This window comes from Neolamprologus brichardi, chromosome 11 (assembly GCF_056152115.1).
Source record: "Neolamprologus brichardi isolate AB-2024 chromosome 11, ASM5615211v1, whole genome shotgun sequence".
In the NCBI taxonomy this organism is placed as follows: Eukaryota; Metazoa; Chordata; class Actinopteri; order Cichliformes; family Cichlidae; genus Neolamprologus; species Neolamprologus brichardi.
Genome location: NC_142114.1, coordinates 6,371,743 through 6,392,694, shown reverse-complemented (window position 1 = coordinate 6,392,694; position 20,952 = coordinate 6,371,743). Strand labels below are relative to the sequence as shown.

At 39.8% G+C, this 20,952-nt stretch overlaps 2 protein-coding genes across 5 annotated transcripts in view; one reads left to right on the top strand and one right to left on the bottom strand.

Moving 5' to 3' along the window:
• The window catches only part of triob (trio Rho guanine nucleotide exchange factor b), a 108,871-nt gene that overhangs the window by 47,994 nt on the left and 39,925 nt on the right, over positions 1-20,952 (bottom strand). For 3 of the 4 annotated variants that reach the window (XM_087848026.1, XM_087848028.1, XM_087848027.1), the window contains 11 exons: positions 17,912-17,986; positions 16,111-16,225; positions 13,523-13,715; positions 12,641-12,745; positions 12,020-12,460; positions 11,162-11,284; positions 4,991-5,182; positions 3,771-3,902; positions 2,517-2,747; positions 1,267-1,389; positions 847-1,038 (listed from right to left, as the gene is read on the bottom strand). In XM_087848026.1, coding sequence (XP_087704152.1) covers positions 847-1,038; positions 1,267-1,389; positions 2,517-2,747; positions 3,771-3,902; positions 4,991-5,182; positions 11,162-11,284; positions 12,020-12,460; positions 12,641-12,745; positions 13,523-13,715; positions 16,111-16,225; positions 17,912-17,986 — 1,922 coding nt within the window. Of the gene's footprint in view, positions 1-846; positions 1,039-1,266; positions 1,390-2,516; positions 2,748-3,770; positions 3,903-4,990; positions 5,183-11,161; positions 11,285-12,019; positions 12,461-12,640; positions 12,746-13,522; positions 13,716-14,021; positions 14,134-16,110; positions 16,226-17,911; positions 17,987-20,952 lie in introns of those variants that run through there. The other variant, XM_087848029.1, reaches the window with a different exon arrangement.
• On the top strand, positions 7,317-9,338 carry LOC148100455 (uncharacterized). The gene is made up of 5 exons (XM_087847692.1): positions 7,317-7,652; positions 7,734-7,814; positions 8,151-8,237; positions 8,427-8,533; positions 8,640-9,338. The coding sequence occupies exons 1-5, from the start codon at positions 7,325-7,327 to the stop codon at positions 8,739-8,741; spliced, it is 705 nt and encodes a 234-aa protein (XP_087703818.1). The 5' UTR covers positions 7,317-7,324; the 3' UTR covers positions 8,742-9,338.

The window sequence follows — 20,952 nt, the reverse complement described above, 5'->3', positions numbered from 1 at the left end:
GAGTTGGAAACATTCACTTGTACAAACATATGCATGCAGAGAAAAGAATCATAGTGGCACAAACACACACACACATGCTCAGAAATGCATGTGCGCTCACAAAGATAGCGTACTGCTATCATTGTGAGCTGACAGATGGGATGAAGGAGATTAGTCCATATGGGCATTAAAGACTAGCTTCATTAATAATACCTAGGCTCTGACTGTCTATGAGTCTATGTAAACAGGATGTAGTGTTAACACATGCAGAGAGCACTGCTTTTCCGTCTGGGAAGGTTAATTTTGACAGTCAAAGATGCACAAAAGAGTTATGTCAAGGAGTGCTTAGCACAAATGCATTTTTGCAGCTCCCTAAAGGCTTAAGAAGACAACCTAAAGACCCGCCTGCCTTAATCAAAGTCAAGGAGAAGGCAGATGAGGTCAGATTACCCTTGTATGGCGTGTGAATGGTTACTAAAGAGGCAAAAGAAAATTATACTCTTTGTTTTTTACAAACAGCATAATGATTGTTGCAGGAACACATCTGGAACCAATCTGATGCATTTATACAAACACACTTTACATAAATTGCTACGGCTTTTCAACATAGCCTGCATGTGAAAACTGCCAGAGCAAAGTTAGCCTGCGGAGTTTATTGCATTTCAGCTGGAGCTGCGACAAAAATATGAAGACAGGTAACTCAGTTTAAAATATGTTTCTTAATACAGAATAAACATCATTGCACCATTTTTATACACACTGTCCTCTTACTGTATTAGTCGCATTAAATTCTAGCAATACGCAAAACACAGGAGTGAAATCAATGCTGCAAACAGGACAAGTTGAAGCAGGGAGAGGGACACACACCTCTTTGACATGTGTGTGGAAGGCAACGGACATGTCCAGCAGCACTTTACGTTGCTCGACACGTCGCACAAAATCCTGGATGCGGTCTTCAAGCTGGTGGGCGGCCTGGTAAATTTCCTCTGGGTCGCACTCTCCGGTCTGGGCCAGCTGCTCTGCAGCCTCTAGTAACTTGTCAGCATTGGTGTAGGTGTTCTGAAAGATTAAATACATTTAAAATGAGAATATTCTATCTCTTCCAAGTGACCTTTACAAGAAGAACTTTACTTACTTTCTCTTGTCATTTTTGTCACAACTTATTAAACTGAACTTACCAACTCAACATTTTGCTTTGTTTTGTTTTGGGGGTTTTTTGTCAAGTCTACACAGTGGAATACTGTTTTCAGGTTGTTGCAGAAATAAGAAATTGATTGCTTTGCTCACCTGTGCAACCTCTTCAAAGTCTTCATGCCTTTTCTGTAAAGCCCTGGCTCTGTGCAAAGACTTTCCAACACCTGTATGTTTGCTAAGGAAGGCCTCACCGTGATTTTCTATCCAGTCCAGCACCTTTAAACACACACACAAACACATGCACACACACAAGCACATGTAAACAGGTAAAAATAAGCAGTGCATTTGAGGATGCAGTACGTATATTCCAGCAGTAGGGGGTACAATCGCCTGCATTTAGACCACATTAATTACAGCAGTCTATAGATGTCATCTCTCTGCTTCTCCCCACCCCCTTTTCTTTACTCCTTTCCTCCATATGCAGTCTGTCATGTTTAAATTACAGCCTGGGTGACTGATTTTTGCTTCAGTGTAAATCCAAAGCAGTGTAAAGAGTCAACATTCCCATTGTGGCTGTGAACAGATATAAGTCTTTGTACTTATTAATAACCTTATTATTTATTAAACAGATGGCCTAACTCCATCTGTTTCTATGTGGGGTTGTGAAAGGGATTTTCAACATCTCTGAGAGAATATTTTGATGAGACAAACACATATGAACATGCACACAATGCCCTCGACACATTATGTGACAGTAAATTGCATCACCATGGAAACCACTACCAAGAGAAAAAGGTGATAAAGAAGAGATGGGGAAGACAGAAGCATAGATGTGCAGGAAGAATGAGTGAGAGAGAAGGAGAGGTGGAAGAGGGGAGAGAGGGGTTCATGCCCAGAGGACAGAAATACACCAACTCAGAACTTTGATCTAAGAACTTGATCCCACCACAGCCACACATAGAGACACTCACTCAAAAGAAATTAAAAAAAGCCCAGAGGAAGTTAAAAAAGGTACTGAAATAACTGGAGATTATTATATAATATTCTTAATATCACCCCCTCATTTTTTAAATTCAATTTCCAGTATGAGCTGGAAAATACAAATATTTATAAGATTCAATAACCCTAGAATTGACATATAATGACAAGCCTAGGAAATCGCTCTTCATAGACATCCTCTCAAGCTCTCAGAGTAAAAAATGCTTAAGTGGACAGATTCCTGGATTGGATAGTTAAGTAGCCAAGTTAAGTACAGACAATTTAAGTCTACAGGGAAACTAATTCAGACATAAGGGCAAGATGGGACAGCACTTTATGGAATTCCTACTGTACTGTCGTTGTGTGGGCGTTGAGAGTCTCAGCAAAGCCAGGTTTTGCTGTGGATGTTTGCACACATTTCTTACTTGCTGTACATCCTGCTGAAAGACACACAGCTGCAGGCGCTGATGCAGACGGACTTTGCGATGCTGCCAGATGTTTTCCAGTTGCCTTTGATGATGCAACACCTCATGGATGATATCCAAAACATGATGCACAGCCTTGGAGTAGTTAGCTGATGCCATCAACGAATCTGCACTTCCTGGGGTCAAGGGTCGCTGCAGTTTGTCCAACAGAGACTTGCCATCCTGGCTTACCTTTGAAAGTTGATGGGCAGTGTGACATTTAGTACTGGGTGGATCTGATGCGATAGACTTAGAATATTAATATTAATACAAAACTAAAATAATTTGAATATTATATACGTATAATATATGTTCTTTATAATTTAATTCAAAAAGTTAAAACTATTACGTAATCTATATTCATTTACATGCTGTATAGAAACATTTCAAGGCATTTTATGTGATTTTGAAAATGATGGGCTATGGCTCATGAAAATCAGAGTCTAAGATCTCATATTATTAGAATATTTCCTAAGATGAATAAAAACAGGATTTCTAATGCAGAAATGTGGAATTTCTGAAATTTTTGGGCTTCCTCTTGACAATATCGCATAGATCCTCTGTGGAGTTGGCTGGCTAGTCAAGCGTACCAGTAACATGGTCAGCAAACCATTTAGAAGTAGTTTGACCACTCTGGGAAGATGCTAAGCATCTCCATAAGGCTTGTCAACAGACTGAAGCAGGAAGTGCTCTAAAATCTCATGGGAGGCGACTACTATAGCACACAGTGGACCAACCACTACTAAATACCAGTAGATAACATAACACCCCAAATAATGTTTTTTTTAATCTCATCATGTCATGTATGTTTTTAACAGAATATTGTTTTAGATTTCTTAGCTGGAGGCAGTGAATCTACCAATTTCAAACTAAATTTCAAACATTGTTTAATTTGTGTTATTTGCTTTATTTTAAGTTGCGAAACTAACTAAAACCCAAAGAGATGTATCGATGGAGAAAGTTTCCATTGTTGTTGAAGGCATGTGTGAATATTTTGAATGCACGATTTGCATAATTATCACATCTATTGTTTGTATTCCATAGAGTCACAATGATATTTGTATATATATTTGTATACTCTGTGTGTTTGCATGCTTATTTGTGTCACGAAATGTGTCACGAAATGTCAGGCACATTTGCAGAGAAGGTGCGTCCGAACCTTATTTCTGATGGTTCGGACGCACTGTCTCTGCAAATGTGCCTGTTCCTACTGACCTCAGAGTATGCTGTGGTGATGTGCTCATACAGCCCCTGGTGATGATGGATTGTGTCTTCCAGATCCTGGAGTTCAGAGGGCAGCTCTCCCTCACCACATGCCTTACACCATGGCTCCACTTTACTCATGTACTGCGAAAAAAGACAGATATACGGTATTTGTATAGAAACACAAGTACAGCATCGTACAAATGCTATTAAGACCGAACGAGCAGGTCAGTTAAAGATTACAATAGCTTTAATATGTCTGTGAAGGTTCTCAGTCATCCAGGTCATCGTAGTCAAAGGAGCTTGCAAAGAAAAGGTTTACATCTGGGACTCCCCACCATTTGACCTTAGAACTGAAGAAGCTTCTCGGATGAGAGGTGAAACGTCTTCAAGCAACTTAAAGAAGTCCAGACGCTTTTCTTTGCAAGCTCCTTTGACAATAGTTTTAATATGTCTTCGAAAGTAATTTTTGCACACAAATAATAACCCTGAACTTTTCTATCTAGATGGTGGTGCATATGAGAATTTCTATGGGAGGACCAACACAGTCAAAAAGAGAAAAGTAAGACATCACTTCGAAAAAGAAAGACAGAGTGATGGTATTTATTCACAAAACTGTGAACAACTGATGGATTTTGATCTTATATATCACATCATATATATTATATATATATATATATATATATATATATATATATATATATATATATATATATATATATATATATATACCACACAGAAAAAGAGCCACTCAGCAAACAACAGTTGTCAACAACTAATGTTCTGCTACTGCACCCGTAAGCAAAACAGTTTAAAGTAGTATTGATCATTTAAATGGTCTCTCATTGGCAAGGTTCCACAGTAACCTCAGGGGCTTTAAATTGGAAAGTTTTTTTTAATCTAAATGTATAAGTAAGAGTACAAGTAAGAGTAGAAAATTACACAAAGCTGTAATACGGTTTAGATGATAAAAACACATCATTACATAACAGATCATATGCTGCATGCTCCAATTATTGTTTGCACAGCATGTACTAAATGAATGTAAGAACTCACAACTTTATAAATACATGCAGATATTCTGATGCTTTCAAGCAGAGCTGCCAACAGCACATTTACGCCTGCCAAAAAAAGTCTTTTTGCACATATAGAAAAGAAGAAATGGGCATCTATTATGCACACATGTATTACTATAATATCAGAAGTGTAATTAATTTTTTGCATCCCAGTACCTGATCTGCTTTCTGGTGGAAGCTGGCAGACATCTCCAGCAAGGTGCTGCGTTCATCCAGTGCTGCAGCAAAGGCCTTCCACTCTTGCTCCAGCTGGCTTGAGATCTGCTGGATCTGCTGAGAGGCATAGTGGCTGGACTCCAGGAGCCGATTTCCAACAGACATGATTCGATTGATGTTCACATACACATTCTGTTTTTCAGAGAGAAACAGATACAGAGAAAAAAACCCAAAACATATTAAAAATAATTAATTTCAGTTCTATACAAAAGAAAAACTACATTTATATAAAGAGTGCTCTTATCGTTAATATTTGAACGTCTTCAGTGTAGTCTGTCATTCAAAGTATATAAAGTCTTCAAATGGCCCAGACTGTCACTGTTCATTCAAAGCAATTAAAGTTATATGTGGAAAAAATAGTGGCTAAAATTATTTATTACATATTTCACCTCTGTCCACACACACACACACACACACACACACACACACACACACACACACACACACACACACACACACACACACACACACACACACACACACACACACGGGAGACATACCCCCATGTGAATAATAAAAAAGCCCATTTGCCTCTTAATCTTTCAGTCTTTTTTAATATATGGGCCCCAAGCTGTTTTGTGTAGATAGGCATGGATCACCAAACGCTAATTAACAACTGTGTTAACAGCGTGTTATTATTCTATTCAATTACTGCTCCTGGAGCCTATTATGGCTCTTAGCTAGCTTGTTTCAATCACAATGGGAAGGAAAGACGAACCAAACACCAGCTACAACCCTTAAAGCAGTTTTCATCAAAGCTGTGGACACTGGATTTACTTTGTTCAACTCAGGAAGCTTTGAGTTTGTCTGTTTTTATATTAGGATTTAGAGAGATTTTAAACAGCTTTGCATTTGCGTGTACTGTAGAAGAACAATCCATACTGTGCAGAATCAACACTGAAACGTGCTCGATACAATCTGATGTTGGTTTAAGGATGAGAGCGACAGTGGTGAGCTAAACAGCACGGCTAACATGAGTTCAGCTTTTGAATACACAGCAGAAGTTAAGTTGTCATAAACAAAAGCATGGCGGTTAGGACTAGAACTACTATAATCCCGTATTAAATCTTACACATCAAATGTCACAGGAAGAACTGTCTCTGAGGTTTTATGTGGTATTAGGGACTATTGGGATTTTGGGGGGACCTCCAAATCACACAATAATTCAGGGGAAGAGAGGAAATGCAGACATGTTGGACTACTTCGGGTGGTAATCTAAAACTGATGGCTGAAGGAGAGAAGGGAGGAGCAGTTGGGCGAATATAAATTTAAAAAGTCTTCTTAATTTAAAACTGATGGTGCCATAGGGAATGAGAGTGGCTGTGGGAGAGAAAACAGACATAAATACGGAAAATGGAAAAGAGGACAGGTCCCAGAAATGAATCAATCTGTAGAAATAGACAGTGTCTATCCTGTAAATGAAGCACAAGAAACAGTAAAAACTCCCAAAACCTTAAAGCTTTAAATACTTCCTGTTTCTAAAATGACCAGTAACCAGACTCGCTGCTTTTGTTGCAATATTTACTGAAGTGAAAAATTCACGGGTAATATAGGGATGTCAAGCAATATAAAAATATCTCTGCAATGTGCAATTCTTCAGCTAGCTATAGGTTAATATAAATGTAACTTTGCAGGATGTGTGAATTTATGCTAACCATGAACAGTATGAATGAACAAACCAGTCATTTTGGACAGGATCCTAATTCAGTCAGCAACTTAGCTGTATGGAGATGACTGGCTTTGTAACATGAAACACTAGTAAACCCAAAGCGTCATTTGTAAGATTCCTTTACTCAAACAATGTAAACCCAGTTTTGAATAACTGGGTTATCTCACAGTTCACTTTCCCAACACCCTGTGCTCCAGCTTTCCAGTTTTCACAGGAACTACTCCTAATCTCTGTGAACCATCTCTTTGTATACAAACTAAAGGCAAATCATCTATTTGCCTTTAGGAATTTTTCTGGGTTTTCCATTTTTTTAGTCCACTGAACAAGATACAGTATCAAAATCCCTCCAGAATCCTTTGGAATTCAGATTCTTTTTTTTTTGTAAACATTCAGTCTTCTTTGCTTTTTTTAAAAAAAATTTTATTTTACATTTTTATATAATATATGCTGTTATATTCCAGATGTAAAAAGTAGCTGCCCGAGCTTCCAGTAATACCTTTTTACATTGGCCCCTCCTACCAAGTCATTTGCATCGATAAAAATCTTTAAGGTATTTTAGAAAAACACATCGCACAGTCACTAACAACCAAAGACACCACTGAGCAATGGCGAAGCCGGCAGCAGAAAATGATGAAGATTACATGACAATGGATGCTGACCAGTGGGCAGAAGACGACAATACTTATGAAGTTGCAGACACACTCGGTATAGATTACAACGCAACGAGGGACTCAAGAGAACAGCAACCAAGCCCTGTGTTCAATGGTAAGAGCAGAGACGAGCTGAAAAATCAGAGAGCTGCGACAAACGCAACACTGCCGAACATCGGAAACCAAAGCGCAGCCACCAACCGCCCCCCCTCTCTTAGGTACATGACTATCAGATGGCCGGCGTTCAATTTCAACAAAGGAAAAAAGCAACCTCCTCAGTTAGGTAAGACAAATATTCAAATTCAGATGATACGAACACATTAAATACAAACACACAAAACTACTCACATTATTTTCTCATTAGGTTTTTTCAGGCGTGCTACAGTGTGTCTGGTGGTTCTGTGTATTCTGTTAATCAGCGTACTCCTCTGTGTGAGCATCACTTGTGAGTCTGAACTTCACTTTCGTGAAATCCTAATGTTATCACCATGTGTATACACTGATCTACGCACGGATGTATGGAGGACATTTTTAAGCCACTACACCAGATCTAACAGATTACATTTAAAAATAGTGATACTTACAATGTCTGAAAGTTTTATCCTCATCTTCAGTGAATATATTAGCTCATTTATCACTTAGTCGTGTTACTTTAACTGTTCATAGGACCTTGAGCCTGGAATAAATCTTCTTTGCATTGCTGTCTTTTGTAAAGAATTACGTCTGTATGTGAGCTTCAGTTGTACATGAACTCATAAACGTATCATTCCTTTCATAATAGGTGCCACTTTAGCTGGGCATCAGACGAAGTTGACTGAAGAAAACAACAAGCTACGCGGAAAAAACAATGAGTTGATGAATCAACTAGGCACGTAGTCAATAAACACAAAAGCAGCATTAACATCTTCAAAATTCAGCACAACTCCATCACAACAGAGTGCAAAAAACACAAAATTATGTCCAGTCTAAATCCTTGAGCAAACAGTTTCTTAGATATATTAATATATATTTATTTTAAAGTGTACTTTTTTGAAAAAACCTGTTTCTGTATTTACAGATAATTTAAGAAACGTTTCCACAGCAGCATATGATGTTTCCAGTAATGCTTACCCTGCCTGCCTCTCTGGAAGAACATTCTTTGTACTTAATTATGAAGTACTTGATGTAAGAAAGCTCTTTTCCTGTATCTCTATGTGTGCGTGTGTATATGAATGTTATGGGTATAAAACATTATGCTCAAACGTAACAGCTTTATTTATCTTTAATGCAGGATATCATGACAGAGTGCTACTTCTATCTGCGCAAAGTCAGCAAGGATGGTAAATGCTGCAATAGCACATTTTCTTGGAGGTGTGCACGTAACTTTCTCTGAGACCGCAACAAATATACAAAACGACTGCTTGTACAGATCATGGCATTTCTAGAGTCTGATTTCGGGCTTATATTGCAATATTTTTTGGACAGTTGTTATATTTGCTGCATAATATACATCATGTGTTTCCTTCTCAACAAATATGACTAGAAACATTTCGAGTTTCTACTAGCAATGCTTATTAAATTTAATCATTACAAGATACCCAAGTCCTGTGGCTTCAACACAATCCCACCATCCCCTCCGTCACCGGAGGCCCGTGGATTCTTGTAGCTCTTGGATTCTTAGTTTCTCTTAGCATTTCTATGACCTTTAGGTTAATTTGTTGGGATGTCCACTCCTTGCAAAACTTTCAACTGTCTTGATTTTTTTTCCAATTGTGAAATTTTTTCTCATTGTAGAATTACAGAATAAGTTTGGAAATGTCCAAACAATTGATGGGTAGCAACAATTGCTTCTTTGAGATCATTACTGTTGACTTGCTTCTTTGGCATCTACATCAAACATCTGAATGTGTCGCATCATCAAACTGTTAAAATCTTCAGCAAAACTGTGTTGGTTATCAAAACAAGCCAAACAATCTGAACTCTCTGAATGCAGTTTTAAAACCTGTAGTAGTTGGGAAAAAAGGCATGTGACCCAGAAAATGCCACATGTGTAAAATGTGTTTAAAAAAAGCTATTAAAGGTGTTTAAAAAAAGCTCCTTGACTCCTAAAGTGAATTTTTAAGTACCTCCCATAGGGGGAGTAACAGTATCATAACCCTAGGGGTTGTATTTTGCAACATGACACATTATCTCTCACATAACAACAAACAGTCACCATCAGCATTTGGTCCAAACCTTCACTTACATATGACACTCCCATCACTGATGACTGCCTGACACAATACAGTAAACACATGCTGGTGGGGTTTTTTTTTTTGTTTTTTTGTTTAGTCGCTGGAAACTGGCAAACGAGTAATTGTGTTGTTTCACCTTGGTTTTACTCTTGCTACAATGTTGACACAGTTGGAGAACGCGGACACACAAACAGGAGAACAGGCAGTATAAACACACCTACTGACACTGTGTATTTCCATTGTGCTGTGCAGGCAACAGGAAGGGGAAACACCGCTTCCTGTGGAAGAATAGGTGGAGGAGGCGGTGGTCTTTCACTGTTAAACCATCTGTATGCATGTTTGTATATGTTTGTCTACCCCAGGGGTAGGCAACTCCAGGCCTCGAGTGCCGGTGTCCTGCAGGTTTTAGATGTGTCCTTGATCCAACACAGCTGATTCAAATGGCTAAATTACCTCCTCGACATGTCTTGAAGTTCTCCAGAGGCTGGTAATGAACTAATCATTTGATTCAGGTGTGTTGACCCAGGGTGAGATCTAAAACCTGCAGGACACCAGCACTCGAGGCCTGGCGTTGCCTACCCCTGGTCTACCCTGTCAATATGGGCCTGAGTATACAGTGTAGGTCTATCTGTCTTCTCAGCTGTCTCAGTTGCTTTTTGGCTCACCTCAGCCAGTACAGTTGAAACATCCGGCTGTGGGAGGTCACTGAAACCGCCCTCTCTGGGCTGAATGTTGCAAATGATCTGTAACACCAGTGACTCTATAAGAAGATTTAGGCCAGTTGCCCTGCTCTCCATTGGTTACACTTTTGCACTAAAAATAATTACTTTTAGAAAATGGCACGGAAAAATGGCAGGCTAGTTTGCTGTTCAAATCAGAGGTAGTGGGCTGCATCCTTATTGTTTCTCAGATTGTTTTGAAGCTGTTTTTAGTCTAAAACAAATCTACTAATTTAAATGCATCCCACGAAGCCTGGAACAAGCTTGGTTTACTTGCTTGATGATACATGACAAGCAGGAATAACACACCATTATAAGTTATGAGGGATGTAAAAAGAAAGTGCACTACAAAGGATTGACAAAAAGGATGAAACAGAAACCTTGCTAAGCTTACCAGTCAAACTGTGACAAAGGAAAACAAAGTTAGGGCAGAGTGCATAGTGTGGTGGGTGCAGTGACACAATACAATATCCTCAGCTAAATTTATTAGCCAACAGCAGAGCTCTAAGGACTAGAGTGAGCTATGATGTCGCAGGGAGGAGGGTGGAGCAGAGCAGCAAAGGGCAGCACACAGCGGTGGGAGGGGCACAAAGGCAATGCGGGTCAATTATGGGAACAGCACCATGACAAGACATGACAAACTGGGGCAGAGTTGAAGCAGAGTACAAAAAAAGATGAATATGAGAAAAAGGGCATGGCAAGACAGAAGACATCAGTTTCCCCATATAGGGAGAGGGTGGTTTGGGTTAGGGTGGGGAAAAAAGCATTTAGTGTGGATGAGAGGAATGATGGCAGTTTACGATTGCATTACCTGTTTCTGTGCATTTGTATGTGCGTGACAGCTAACGATGGGGTCTTACCATGCAGTTCATAGCGAAGTGGTTGTGCTGCGTCTGCAACTCCACAGCATGCTGGTGGTTCCCTCCGATCTCTGTGTAACTGGTCAGGAAAAGCCCCTTGTTGTGCATTATCCAATCAAACATCTACACAGAGAGTAGGTGGAGAAAACACAGTTAGCTTTACAAAAAGCACATCAAATGAAAAGCTGCCCATCTTGTGGTAAGGAGTGAGAGGCCTTGTTGATTGCTAATTAACCACAACCGCTGAAGAAGGCAAAGGTCATCTCCAAGCTCCTCTGATAGGAAAACTAAAAAACTATGTGTGGGATGCGACTGCTGTTGTTCACCCTCTATTGAGGTAAGAATATGACAAATGTGTGTTAAATAAAGGTACTTGTCAAAAACCCTGAAAAGTGTATAGGGCTACAGTTTCCATTAGCACACACTCACACATTAGAATATGAAAAACTCCATTATATATTTCCAAAGGGCATTTAAAAGCTTGTAAACTCAATAGGCAACCAGAAATCTAAATATATATTTAAAGAATATAAGCAATTTCCAGTGTAAGTGTAAAGATGACATGTATTATGTCCTCCATTCATTTAGAAGGAAAAGAAAAGCTTTATTAAACCTTTACAACCATATTGAGACTCATTTATCTGGCTTAAATGGTAATGATGATGATTATGTTATATTTTTTTATGCCTGAATAGAATTGGTAAGTATGCTCATGCAAAAGATTAGTCAGGAATGACTGCATGTCCAAAATGTTAAACCGCTGTAGTGGCATATTTAACATCAGGCATACTGCAGAGCTGACAACACAATTAACTTTGCGATTAGTTCATTTGTGATTAGAATGATTAGTTCTCTGACCTTCTCAGCATCTTGCTCAAACAGCCGCAGTTGGAAACACTGGTCCAGCTTCAGTTTCCTCATGTGCCACAACTGCTGCAGATTCTGGCGCATCCCGTGCAGCTTATCCAACAAACCCGTCACTTTAGCCACCAGATTGTGCGCGTCCGCATGCACGTGAAACCCGTGATGGTGGTCGTTAGAATCTCCGCTAGCTCCAACACTCCCAACCCCTGCAGTCTGTGACTGTAGCCTTTGGAGCAGCCTCCGTCCCTGTGCGTCGAGCTCCTCTACCGATGCTTTGGTGGCCCTTTTCTTCAGTGCAGCATGTTCTTCCATTAACCGCCGAGCCCCTTCCAGATCCCGTGGGAGATCACGCTGGGACAAGGTTTCCTGGAGTTCTTCAAGGCGTGATAAAGCCCGCGCTGCATCACTGGCAAACGTCTCATAAGAGAGCCGCACCTGAAAGGAAAGTTAAAAGTCAACTTTTTTTCCCCAATGAGGATACGGAATTTAATTTTTAAAAAGATCTGCAATAAGACTGGTCTTTGACTGATGTTTTCTTAAGTAAGCGCACAAAAGATTTAAATTAAAAACCATCTTATGAAGGAACAGATGTAAACAAAAGAAAAGAATCAAAACCTCAATCCATTCATCATGGTTGTATTCTAGGCTGCCCTCGAAGTCAGCTGTCAGCTGGGAAGGGTCCACAATCTTGGTTAAACCCTCTAAGGAGACCATCACCGTCTGATGCGGGCAGGCAGATTTGGGACACACAAGAAAATAAGAAAGAATTATAAATAGACGAAAGGGCGAAAGAGGAAAAATAAGCACAGTTTACACTAATATAATCACCACCATATTCCAGACTAGTCAACTGTTAAGTTTCTAAAATATTTCCTACTGTAAAAACTTGACTCTAAAGATAATGTGCAATCAGTAAGCACTGTACACCCACTGTTTGAACGGGTGTGGTGAGGTGACAAGAAAGACTGAGTTATCTCTCATACGAATGCTTCTATCGCTGTGATCTGCATGATAAGTAAAACTCTACAGTACTTGATGTGCACCCAAAAATAGTACGTTTGACGTCATACACAAAAAGAAAAAAACAAACAAAAATACAACAAGTTGCTTGTCCAAAGCCAAATGCACTAAAGTTAGGAATAAACTCTTTGCCATGTCCTATATATCCTGTTTCCATAGTAACTGGGTCAGAACTAAATATACCACCTCAACATGCCCACACGGGACAGAATCGTGCCACTGACACAAAGCACAGTCCAATTAGAGCTGGTAAAAAAAGGCCAGCGGGTATGCAAAACTAACTAACAGTTTACAACAATTTGCTCATCTGAGCATACGGTACACTGACATGCCGAGACAACAAAACAAAATGCATTAATCATTATTGAAAAGAGAAGAAAATCAAAGCAAAAAACAAAAATTACAAAAAAAAAACAAGGTGGAGGGGGTTGATTACCTTTTTATGTTGTACTAAAAAGCGCGTCGAGCATCGCCTACCTCAAATTCAAACTTGGAGCTGCCAAAGTTGGTCCTCTGCTTCTGCCAGAAGTTGTCTGGCTTGATGATAAGCGCAACGTGAATACAAGAAGGGAACGATTCCTGAAGGATCTTTAGCAGAGGTTTGATGCTGTCCCACTTAGAACCACGCATGTCCACAATGACTGTGAAGCCATGTCTGGCCACCTCCTCACTGCAGAAAAAAAGGAAATAAATAAAAGAGGTCATATCCCAGGATAAAGGGCTAATTCACAAAGAAAAAGATGCAGTACGTTTAACATTTATAATGCTAACATAGAACCATTAAAGCCAGGTTAGAGGAAAAAAAAACTTGCTGGCAACGAAAGGACAAAATTTGACGTCACTGCCTCGTAACATAACATTACACAGCCCTTTGCTAAAGGAACTGCTATAACTGAAGTATCCAATCTCCACAGCATCTGGAGAGGAAAGAAAACAGTTAAAACATTCAAGCGTTGAAGTTTCCACCGCCGCTTACCAGGAGTCCTGCTGCCGTACACTTCCATAAAAGGTTGTTTCTCAGTATTAAAGGCTTTAATCTGAATGTGTAGCTAGGACACAGAAATAGACGCAGGGCCTACTGCTCTATCTCACTCTGACCACACTCTATGAAAACAGATCAGCAGCCAAATGGATAGAGAAAAAAAAAACCCAGAGCAGAGCCGGTAGAGAGGAGAGCGAGTGAGAAAGAGAGATACTGAGACTGGAAGGAGGGTAAAGAAAAAAAAGGGGGTAAGGCAGCAGAAATATTTAGACAGGAGGAAGAGAAATTAAGCTGAGGAAAAGAAGCTGGCCTCCTCCTTACTTATGACACTCCTCGGCCTTCCGACTGGATGACTGGCCACCTCTGACTAATCTTTTATCCTCTCCAGTCTTACCTCTTTCTAAAGAGCTGAGCCGTTTTGAAGCCTGTAAGTCTTTGCACACCAGCTGTATCGGCTTCTCCGGCTTTAGTTAGAGGTAGATACTTGTTTTTTACCTCTCAGTCCCAAATAATACTTTAGAGAAAATTATTACAACAATTAAGATATCAGATTGGCAAAATGGTCTGCCTTCAGATAATGATTTTAACATAAACCTTTTATCCAACACAGACTGCTCTCCAAACGTAAAATAACAGGCACTTTGACATAAAACATAAACTCCTTGCCTGCATAATTTAGACTTCATTCACCCTCTTTTTGAGTTTTTAGGCATTTGATCTGAGAATATATTCTGTGGGATGATAATGTGGGATCTATAGAGAGTAAACAAAGTAAAGCTGTGAACCCAACAGTTAAACTTGATTCTGCTGCTGCTACTGAAATTTATGCAGGAACTGAAAATGCCTCATTCAGCCTCTGACATCCCACAGATGAACTAAAAGATCAGTGAATCTGCACTCCATCTTTTTTTTCAGTAACTGATCTGGACCACTTCTTGCCTCAAGACAAATCTCCAAACTCCACCGTGAAAAAGACTTTAAAGCAGTCAACCTGCAAAGGACTAGTAAGCATAGCACAGGGGAGATCAGACGCAGCAGAGAAGAAAAGTGCAAGCTTCCCTCTAAGCTAATGACAACTGACTCCAAACGGGTAAACGCCCGGAGCTACGTATCAAAGGTGCTTCTAGATTTGAAGATCAGCCTGCACACAACTACAGGGAGCAACTTTGGAAATGCTTCCTGTGGCAACACGTTTTGAGTGTGCAGCAGACTCTAGTCTAGCATGACAACACATCAAATGCAGGAATGGGAGGTGAGGTGGGGGGTCAACAATTGGCAATACACCCTTAGACACTTTACAGAGAATCCAAAATAAAAACAGCCCAGTTTTTTTTCCCTTTAAATTAAGAAAGGTGGGAAAGTCGAACACAAACCAAGCAATGAGTATACTTTGTCTGTCTTCAGGCTTTGTGGATACATGACCGCTAACCATCTGATGTTAACTTGTTTGACATTTTGGATGTGGGATAATCATGGTGACAATGTAGGATCAAGTGAATAAGGTCCCAGTCATACAGGCCTAGAGCGCACAACCATCTGGCAATCAGTGGTCATGAAGGAAAGATGAGTATTTCCTGAGCGAGTTGTAAGTGCAGGTTGATGGAAGTCGATGAGAAAATCTTTACTTAAGCCAGTCAGTGACCCCCTGGCAGCTACCTTTTGGCTGGGAGAAAAGTGCATACCCCCAAAATGCCCTTGTGACTACATTGGTTGTTAGCATATTGCCATGGTGGTAGACTGAATGGAACTGATGGACTTGTCTACAAAGCTACTCTCTAAGCTGTAGCAAAACTGTGAAAAGTACTACTGCTCACCTACAGGCAACTACAGGCAACCTGCTAAAAACCAAATCACTAAAAGGTTTCTGGAGCAGCATCTTCTTTAAAATTAATTTTACCCAGTAACAGCCTCCAGAAACCACTGCAACACACATTTTCATCTAGCAGTTGTCAGTTGTATCATGTCCAGTTATTGCAAACAACTGTCGATGTCACGTGGGAAACATCAATAGCAAGCTATAGCAGAGGTTAGATTTGAGTGTCTACGCACGTCCATAGATGGGTATGTGTTCCCCTATCCTTACCTTGGGATTGTGGCCAAGTATGCTATGAGCCTGCGCAGGTCTTCGGGTCGTATTCTGTCATGGTTGCTCCGCACTGGAAAGGTGAGAATCGGACCTCCACGTCTGTCTCTGCCACCTTCGCATAGAAATACAATGACACAAAGAAAACCTATTTAAATGATGAAGATATTTTCTTTTTACAATTGTCAGAGATAACCAGTGAGTAGAGATAGCTGGTTCAGATAGAAAGACAGGTCAACTGAAACTTCAAAACAAGTTCCTTTTGCTGAGAGCCAGGAGTGAATTTAGTCTCACAGTTACAAGAGTGTTAATAGAGTTCCAGTCACAGAGCTATAACAAACCACACCAACTACTAATCTGACAGAAAAAAAGCATCTTAAATTACTCACAACTATGCCAATACAGTTAACACAAATGAGGTAAAAGTCAGATCAAAACCATGCTGTGTCAAATTCACAGTTCAGAGAAATAAGTGAATGCTAATAAATTAGCTACACATACCAAATGCAACAGGGAACCAACAACTATCAGTCTCCATTTCCATGAGAAAATTTCACACTTTTCAAGGATGATGTCACTGACCTCTCACCTTTAAAGCCAAAAATGTGCCCATGTTGCCAACCTATTAAGCTAGCAAATTGAACACCTGCCACAAAATTAGACAATTAGCCCCTAATGGTTTATAATACAGTCAAAAAGATAGAGACTCCTGCTGCAGATAAGCACACTACATAGTTGGCTTAAAGTACTACAGAAAATACTGCTCAAGTTTTGGTTCCTAGAGTTTCAGTTGTGCATGTTTCACTAAATAAATAGATTAGAAATGTGGAAAGGGAAAGTGTCTAACCGAACTCATGACTAGCTAGTAGGCTAGCAACATAGGCAGCATCTGTATAGTTAGCTTAAGCCAAGTGAAAATGATGAGGTGTCAGTGATCATATGCAACATTTTTTGAAGCTTTCGGGATTGGTTAATCTAGATAAACTATAAGTTTGGTGTCATCACAGTAGCTATTTGGATAAATGACCTAGCCTACACAAGAGAGAGAGAAGAAGCAGGTGACAAAAAATGAGACATCAAAAAGTATCCATGTGATTAGAAAAGTGTACTCCTATAAAATTTTAATTTAATTTAATTTAATATTGTGGATAATGGTTTATGTTAATTAATACAGATTCATGAGGAAGGTCAACCACAGAAATATAAATCAGAAAAATAACATGATTTGGAAGAAAATTAGAGATACAGAGGAAACAGATTAAGATATTAAACTAGACAATAAATGCGATAATTTAGGTCATCTGGCTGCAAGAATCGGCAAGATTCACTAAACAACGACCAATACTCCAGGGGAAGTATCAATTCTCGGTTGGGCAGAAAACTCACCATGGACTAAGCTCACTGGTCTTTCGGCCGGATGAGCAAAAAATGTTTGACAGGTTTCACAGAATACATTATTTGATAGAAACAAAGGGATTTTCTTAATGGCTGACAGTCTAAGAAAGTAGAATTAGAGCAAAGCACATTCTCAGGTTTGTCTAAATGCTAAAGTGGCTTTACTCCAGCCTGCCTTGCAGACACTAAAATACAGGGAATGACACCAAACATAGAGCACTGTAAGGACTCTACAGCAATATAGTGATACAATGGCTCCTTCAAACGGGTAAATAAGAGCACAATTTTGCTGAATGTCAGAAGTAACTAGACTGACTTCTTCACTGAAAAAGGATGGATGGAAGTTTCATTGAACTTAAAGTCGAAACAGATATTTACAATTACAGCACATAAAAATGACACTGACCTGAGAGAAAGGCAACCTTCTCCTTGAGGATTGGAAGCACATCAATGGCCTTCATATCCTCATTACGATGAAACCCTGAAACAGAAAAAATAAGCAGAATAGAATATTTAAAATCAAAATCTTTAACGCAGAGACAGCAATTAGACCAAGTTCATTCAACCTTTATACCCATGTAGAGGATACATGACCCTGCAACACACCATGTTTAAAGATAACCGAAGCCTCCAGAAAAAAAAGGCAAAACACTTAAATAAGGTAACCCACTTTATAGCACGGCGCGCAAAAAAACAACATAAATGTACATTATAATGCTGTTAGTAACTTTGTTCATATCAATGACCACAGACACAGCAGAAGTGGCTCTATGGAACTGGTTGCACGATCTGGTATCCTCGTGTTGGTGTTGTTCCCAGATCATCATACTAAAGGTTGTTCCAGGATCAACATTGCAAGTGACCAATCACAATGTTGTGATGTCATACTTTTGCGACTTCGGGAAAAACCGGCGTAAAACAAAAAACTGTACTTAAGCTGCGAGAAACCGCCTTTGTCCGCCGATCAACGGACCCTAACCCTGACCCTAACCCTAACCCTTTAATAAACGCTAAGCAGAATTGATATTGTCCTTGCAACATTGGAATTTCATAAATGCACGAATGGGTTGGTGCGCAAAAGAATAACGTCACAATAATGTGATTGGTCACTTGCAATGTTGAACCTGGAACAACATTTTCATGATGATCTGGGAACAACACCAACACGACGATATCAGATCATCCGGAACTGGTTAGTGTTAAGGTCGATGTTGTTACTAGTAGCAGACTGGCTGCAGATCTAACTAGTCGCCAAGAAAATCTCTGTTTTAACTATCTGCTTCTTGTATCTTGCAAGCTATTACATTTGCATTATTTTTGAAATAGTCCATTGCTTTAGCACTGAATGTTCAGCCTACTTAGGTTTACTCAGGAATTCCCACAATAGTCAGTGTGTTACACTATGTTGCTGAAATGTCATCCCCTTTGCCTCGCCTCCTCAACAGATGGCACATGGTTAATACCAGGAAGATGGAGCAGTTATGCACACACACACACACACACCCTCAGTCTCTCTTTCTCCTTCACATCAAATCATGCTGAAGTCATGAAAACAACACGTTTACTGAAGGCAGTATTTTGGTATTTGGTGATAACTGATAAGCATATTTATTTTTCAGGAAATTTCATTATGAGGACTGAAAAGGGCAATAATGCATAGCTGAACGCTATCATGCCATAGTTAGTAAAAGAAAATATACATCAGCCATGATGATATTGACATTTCGGGCTGGTGAATATATGAGTAAGGAGCTGGCGGGTAGGGAGGGGGCTCTGCCTGCACTTTCAGTTTGCTAGTGATGTCATCAGATATTCCTCGCATAGCTCTTAGTCATCTCTCTCACACAAACACATAAGAAATGTAACCGATGCGGTTCATTATCTTAAGTCCCGCCACCACATAAATCACCGCTATCACCTGAACTACAACTGACTCAAGGCGTGATAATGCTATTAGAACTGAGGGCACAGACTATCACATCCAGGATGGCGCTGAAAAATAACAGTCCTGCTTTGCATAAAACGCTTCAATAAGACGCCGTTTGGAGGGCTAAGTTCTGATAAACAGAGCCTAGGGGGTCAAAAAAAGAAATACGTATTAACAACTTTGCACAAACACGGTGCTGCTTTGGCATTTCTAATATAAGCACTTTATCATACTGACTACCAACAGAAACCAACTAATCAGAGAGACCAGTCTACTGAGTGCTGAATCATGCCAAATTCCCTTCAATAAAAGTCAGTCGTGACAAGTACAAGCCAATATCTCCAGCAGGAGGTAGTGACTTAATATTACTCTAAAAAAAGTGATGGCTTGATGGCACAATTCAGACACTGAGTGACATGCTGTAATGTAGATATATTTCAACATGAGTGCCATAAAACCTGTGATTGCGTCTCCTAGGTTGCAAGTGAGTTATAAGCTGAAGATATGAAGAAACAAGAAACAGGCTATCTTTTAATGTACAGTAAGACATCACAGGAATAGAGAAGCCAAGTCGGATTTGTGAAAGCATAGAGAAGAATATGAGGACAGAACGACCAGCTGTGACAGCACACACACAGGACTGCAGAAAAGCAAAGAGAGAAACAGCTAAATAGCTCCCGCAGGTTTAAACAGCTCCTGTAATATTGATTTCAGCCACGGTTTGAAGTCAGGCCTGAGTAGTATCACGTCACCTCTCTGTAGGAAGCGACTGGACTGATTCAAGGATAAAGTCACAACCAGCTGACAGAAAATGGGACTGACGTAGCAACAATGGCTTTTTATTGTCTTTCCATTGGTAAGAGGATAGGGAAACCCACATATTTTAAGCCTGTCATGTCCTCCTACACCTGTGTGTCTTCTCTTGACTTGCAGATAAAAAAACAAAACAAAAAAACAAAACATAGTAATAATCATGGAAAGCGTTAACAGAGAGACTTCATTGTGTGTCTTTAGAATAGTGCTTTGTTGCTGGGACTGCGTTCACTGAAAATCAGCACTATACAGAGCAAAGGCAAACAGAAACAATACACCTCTAGCACGTTTTTGTGTTAGCACATGTGTGCCTTTCCTGTGAAGTGTGCCCAGACACATTCCTCTCAGTGCTAGTTTATGTAAGATACTGACTCTGGCACGCAGCCAGCACTGACCTCTGTTACACTCCTGCTTTCCCCGCTCAAAACTCACGCTACGCACCTTTCTCAAACACCACAGATCAGACCAGGTCAGCAGAAAGCTGGGCATATATGCACTTAAGATTTATGTTGAGGACTGTGCTAAGCTAAACAGAGCTGCAGTTGTATATTTTAATGCCTAAATACTAATTTTTCAAAATTCGGTGGTGAATTTAACATAAATGCTGCATTGCTAAAAAAAAAAAAAAAAAAATCGAGAGCAGCTGGCAGTAAAGAGAAAGTTTCACAGTATGATGGCCTATTACTTATGACATCAGAGCCTCTCCT